This window comes from Sphaerodactylus townsendi, linkage group LG04, assembly GCF_021028975.2.
Source record: "Sphaerodactylus townsendi isolate TG3544 linkage group LG04, MPM_Stown_v2.3, whole genome shotgun sequence".
NCBI classification, from domain to species: Eukaryota; Metazoa; Chordata; class Lepidosauria; order Squamata; family Sphaerodactylidae; genus Sphaerodactylus; species Sphaerodactylus townsendi.
Window position 1 is genome coordinate 149840560 of NC_059428.1, and position 6021 is coordinate 149846580.

A 6021-nucleotide genomic window follows, 5' to 3' on the forward strand; every position below is an offset into this window, starting at 1 on the left:
GGGTGTTTTGCATTAATATATTTTACCCCCATATTTCCCTGGTTATTCCAAACGTGACAGATAAGAAGTTTTACACTCTGCCTGTCTCTTCCTGTTCCTTCCCCCGCCAGAAACCTTTCCAGTAACAAGATCAGCGCTTTAAATGCGGAGACATTTGCACATCTGACTTCCCTGACAAAACTGTGAGTATTTGTTACTGCAGTCAAATTCAGCTACCCTTTTGGCAAGCTGTCGGGGGTGTGGGCGTGGGCATCCACAGTACTGCTAGGCAAGCACGGAAGAAACTATTCGGCGTCCACTTCAGCGTCCTGGGGAATCTCTGCTTTCATTTGAAACCACAAAAGGTCGTTTTTTCCAACGAGGACAATTTCTGGAAAAATCTCAATGTTAGATAGAGGCAAAGAATTGAGAAGGAGCCGTTGCGCTTGCTCTCAGACCGACGGATTGGGCAATGTTTAGTTACGTGACCAGCTGAATACAGGTTAGGAATTTATTACGTTTTATTAAGATAACGCAATAGCCATTACTGTTATTCTTATGATAATTAAAAAAACAACTGATAGAGGTTATTTATGTGCTGCAACTAAGGAGTTTAAGGAAGAAACAGAGATCTAAGTTGGAACAGAACGCAAAGAGGGCCTGGGGGCCAGGATTGTAAAAAGTTAAACAGGCTGCAGTTTTAAGGGCCTCGGTCCCTCGGTTCCCCCAAAGCAGCGCTGCCTTCCCCAGCCAACGCTTCTGCCTTCCTGCTCGCTGCCCAAAATGAGGAGGAAAAACGAGGCAGACAGGCGAGGGGGACTTGCCAGGCCTCGGCGGTTGAGTAGGTGAAAGTTTTCGACGTTCCTGTGGGCCCTGTTGGCTCCCGGTGCCAGAAGGGGGAGGTGGATTCACAGCAAGGCCCAGGACGAACTAGACTGTTTATACTGTTGGATACCTGGGTCTGCAAAAGCACCCGGGCTGAAATTCTATCTCTGGGCAGCAGGCCAGGGTGCGGCCTGTGGGCTGAATGGTCGACTCCAGTGGTTTCTGCGCAGAAATTGAATTCATGCCTAGAGGAAGTGAAAAAGCAATTGCTGAACAAGCAAACACCTTGGTGCCTGCCCTTCTAACTTCTTTTTGCTCCAAACGCTGGGGATGGAACACCCCCCAACCGTGGGTACTTAGGGAGTAAGAAAGGGGGGGGGAGAATTGTTGGTGATCAACTCTCTCTTTCTTTTTGTCTCTCTCCCTTCAGAGATTTAAGCAACAACAAGATTTCTACGTTAGAAGATGGAGTATTTGATAATTTATTTAATTTAAGCGAAATGTAAGTCCAAGCGTATTTTAATTTTGATTCTGACATTTCTGGACTGGCCGTTTTGGATTCAGGGTTTGTTACGTTCAGCTTCTATGTTTTAGAAACATGTCTTGGGGGCCCCAACTCTTTCACTCCAGCTGGTTACTACGTGTTTAAAATAACGGGGTTTGTGAATGGGGTTGGATCTTGTGGATCTGACCTTCCGTCAACTCTTTACCCTACTGCAAGGATTTGTCTGCTGATAGCAAGAGACTACTCGTGTGGAAGAAGGCAATGATGTTAGCAGCATGTATTGGTGGGATCCAACCTGTAATTAGACCTGCATTTCAAAACGTAGATTACTTTATCAAATTAAGACCCAATTGTTGAAGGATGTGCACAGAGATACTGTAAAGTCTCCCAGGGTTAAACTATCTCATATTTTTAAGCTTGGCTTTTGCAAGGACAAGGACCTTTCAAGTTCACGGGGTCTCTGGGCGGGTGGTGCGTTGCCTAAACTACTTCACATGGAAGAATTGGACATCCATATATATACTGTGGGACTTTCCTTTGGAGTCAGGAAAGGATAAGCAAGCCAGTTTGGCCCAAGGACAGACTACTATTAACCTGTCGGCCTCACGTGGTTTAATAGCATTGTTTACTTATTGAGAATACCGCGGGAGGCGGCTCGTAACAATAAAAATAAAAAACCAAGCAACATAAAATCTTTTTTTAAAGAAAACCATGCCAATATTCAATTCAAGAATGGATAAAACAATCCAGGGCAATAAAATAAATAAATAACTCACTACCAAGTCAATTAACCCCCCCCCCCCTATAAATGGCTAATAAAAGCTCATAAAATGGAACGGCCTACGGCCTTGAATTGCATTGATAAAGCCGTCCTTGGGCGGGGAGCGCAGCATGAAGTAGCAACAAAATACGGAAGCCCTTAATGAAAAGGCTGGGTAAAGAGCGATGTTTTGGCCTGGTGCCCAAAGGAAAGTAAGGTAGACCCCAGGTATGTGGGGCAGAGGGAGGGGGATCCAAAGGTGCCATGGGAACTATCCAGCAGTGAGACGGCATCTGAAACTGACAATTCTCAACACCCTCCCTGTCACCAAACTAACAGCAGAAGGGACAGATAAGGGGGAGTTAACAGATTCAAGTTTGTGATGCCATCAGGGCTGGCCTTTAAGGGGGGGGGGGTTCTGGGGCCTTGCCTCCATGGGGCCTCCAAATGCAGTTTGCAGCTAACAAGCTCTCTCGAGCTCAGGAGAACTTATTTCTGAGTTAATACACATAGTTTCCAGTTATGCTGTGTGTGTTTATCTGCAGAGATGGAATGGGGCAAGCACATAAGGTGTGTATTCTGTACTTTGCATCTGAAGAACACATTAGCATCTAACCCTCATAAGGCCATTGAGCCCAGAGTGTGAAATTACTCACCTGCATCCTTGCTGACACTTGCCACAAAAATTGCATCAGGTCACAGATCTCTGTGCCCGCTCCGTGGGGATGGTGGTCCGTGGAACCCTCTACTAGCTATTACACATGGAAAAGAGCCTTAGGTTGTCAACCACTGAATTAAATGTTTCCCCTCCCTCCTCTTTTATGCTTCATGTCACACAAGAGGTATAGTTAGTCCCACCCCACCGCACAATTCCTCTTTGTTCTATCAAACTGACATTTCAAAAGGCATGCCATTACTTTTTGACAGACGTGTTTTTAATCCCTTTTGAAGCCTTTTGGAAACGCCCCGTACTCTTTCTTTCCAATTTCTCATTCTCCCCATTGCCATAGACCTGCCCATCTGATGTGAAAAAGCCGGGCGCTCCTTAAATGCGCAACGCATTCTTCTTTTCTGCTTATAATTACAGCAATTATTAGTGGAATGGATTATTCGTACCGCTCTAATCTTTGTCCGTGTGTGCGTGTGAAGGGGATGGAATCGCATGACTTATTGCGTGTTTCTCTGGTCATTAACCATAAAGTGCGGGGCTCAGAGGAATGTGGGGGCTATTGGGGGTTGACGTAATTAATATTGTTGCTGGCATCTTCTTGTGAATGCACAACCACACAGCCCATCTCTCTGCCCTCTTTGTTTCAGAAACCTAAGTCTGAATCCGTTCCTCTGTGACTGCAATCTCGCCTGGCTGCCCCGCTGGGCAGACAGAAGAAAACTGAAAATTGTGCGCCCCTCGGACACAAAATGTGCCCAGCCGCTCCAAGTGGCCAACCTTCCTGTTTTCAATGTATCATTCTCCGATACTACTTGTGGTAAGAGGAAGGGCCCGATTCCGGACGATAACAAATCAAAGGTGGAATTATACACAGCAGGTCACAATTAATATCAATGCTTGTGTGAAGGGCTTCAAGTGCCTGTCATTGTTTTCATTCTTTCTGTCCAAGGGGCCCAAATCCCTTCTTCCTTATATTCCAGAAACTGGAGTTCAGCTTTTTGGCTACATTTTAGGTGACTCTTGCAATTGTTTCTTTTATGCCCGTCATGTTTATCATTTTCCATTTGATTATAACATCTCCTAATGTCTCCTGGACTCAACCTCTTAGGCTTCAGTCGCACGTTAACCACATCATAAATGTGCAAGGAAATCTCTTTGTGCCTGTCATGATCTCTAGTTCTGACAGTCAGAAAAGGCAGCCAGACACGTAAAACTTCATTCCAGCATTTTCCTTGCCCGGCAGTATTTATAAGGTGCTCCCTACTCTCACAAACACCTAGTTTTGCCTTACTTGAGGAAACAAGGAAGCCGATATTTACATTAAGACTAACCCCAGTGGTACCTGCCAATGATAATTTTATTCTCCTGACACAGGAACGCCTTACACCTCTCTCTCTCTCTCTCTCTCTCCCACTCTCTGGTTTGCTTCTGGGTTTTCCTTCAGCCTCACAGGAAAGGAGGAGTGAATATTATGTGAATGTGGAGACAGGTGCAGCTGGAAAGTTATTGGTTGTACATTGCCCAGAGCCCTTTGGGGATGGGGCGGTAGATTAAATCTGATTTATAAATAAAGGTTTTGTGAGACTGTGGTTTGGGATTTACGGGAGGCTTCTTTTGCATGTATCCCTCTCCAGGAGCTGACTACATGGCGTGCCTGACGGACAACACCACAGGGCTGGCTGATTCTATTGTCCGGTTTGTGTACCACCTCCCTCAGAACTGGACGGAGGAGATCTGCAGCCTCTTTACTGCTATTATGCTGGAAGGGCGGAGGACTCTACGGGCTTCTGGTGAAAGCCATCGTATCGGATACTTTGCTTTGTGCGCGCTCCTCGGCCTCGAAGCCAAACTCTTCCACGGGACTGGTTTCTTGCCTGCTTTTGCACAGGAGCCGGCTCCCCAGGGTGGTCTGCGGGGGGCCTGCCTGGCCCCGTATCTCCACTTGGTTTTCCTGGGAAGCACGGGCTTGCTCCATGCAATTCCTTAGCAGGGCCGAGGTCTCCTTCTAGCCTTCACCAAGCGGTGGCTTTCACCGCCAATGTCTCGCTTGCAGTCAGCGCCTTCCAGTGGGACTTTGGGGATCAGACGAAGCTCTTCAATACCAGCAAGGCAGCCGTCCTCCACAAGTACTCATCGCCCGGGCGCTACAATGTCACCGCTGCTGCCGTGATGGGTGGCCGTTTCACCTCGGCGCAGACAGAAATTGAGGTGGTGGCCCCGCCTGTGGAGATAGAGCTTCAGTGTCCCCCTTTGGTGAAGACAAATGAAAGTTTGCGGCTGCAGATAAGGAACCGAGGAGGGACCGGCCTGTCAGCCGTGTACAGTGTCGTGGCACGGGACAGTGAAACCGAACAAGGTGCGTTGAGGCCTTCCACATCTGGGAAGGGGGTCTGTTCTTCCTTGAGCTGCTTGGATATTCCTGTAGAGTTTTCTTCCCGCAGGCTTTGGGCTACTTCTGCAAACAGAACCCTTCTTACTTCAAGCATTGCCGGGCCTCTCTTTGATCGTTTCCTTCCCCGCATAATCCTGCCAATAACCATTCAAATAATCTGCTGCATCAGGTTTTGTTTGGGTCTGGCTTGGGGGGTGGGGGTGGGGGCTCCTTCCTCTGCAAGGGTCCGATCCTTCAGCTCAGTGGCAATGGTCTGCAGGCGTCCGTGTTGTTTTTCTCTCATGCAGAGGTACACCCGATGTGCCCCACGGACAGCGTGGTCTTCCCTGGGAACAGACACTGCTATCGCCTGGTGGCGGAGAAAGCTGAATGGCTGGAGGCCCAGAGACATTGTCAGGAATTTAGCAACGGAGACTTGGCCTTTGTCAGCAGCCCGGAAATCCAGAGTTTCTTGGTGTCCCACGTCACCAGGTGAGTGAGCAAAAGGCTGGTGGTTGTGGCCTCTGCAGCACAGAGCTTAGTTCAGCCAGCGTGGTGTAGTGGTTAAGAGCAGGTGTGCTCTAATCTGGAGGACCGGGTTTGATTCCCTGCTCTGCCACTTGAGCTGTGGAGGCTTTTCTGGGGAACCAGATTAGCTTGTGCACTCCAACACATGCCAGTTGGGTGACCTTGGGCTAGTCACGGTTCTTCAGAGCTCTCTCAGTCCCACCCACCTCACAGGGTGTTTGTTGTGTGTGGAGGGGAAGGGAAAGGAGATTGTTAAGCCCCTTTGAGTCTCCTTACAGAAGAGAAAGGGGGGATATAAATCCAAACTCCTCCTCCTCTTCTCTTCAAGTCCTGACAACAGCGCGCCTGTCTGATTTTGTGAGGGCCGTGCAGCACACTACATG

At 48.2% G+C, this 6021-nt stretch overlaps 1 protein-coding gene across 1 annotated transcript in view; it reads left to right on the top strand.

The window, feature by feature from the left end:
• Positions 1 to 4731, top strand: part of LOC125430651 (polycystin-1-like) — a 33716-nt gene extending 28985 nt beyond the window's left edge. The window contains exons 2-5 of the mRNA XM_048492730.1: positions 111 to 182; positions 1235 to 1306; positions 3387 to 3556; positions 4374 to 4731. Of these exons, the coding sequence (XP_048348687.1) occupies positions 111 to 182; positions 1235 to 1306; positions 3387 to 3556; positions 4374 to 4726 (667 nt within the window). The 3' untranslated portion in view covers positions 4727 to 4731. The remainder of the gene's footprint in view (positions 1 to 110; positions 183 to 1234; positions 1307 to 3386; positions 3557 to 4373) is intronic.
• Positions 4732 to 6021: the final 1290 nt, after the last annotated feature.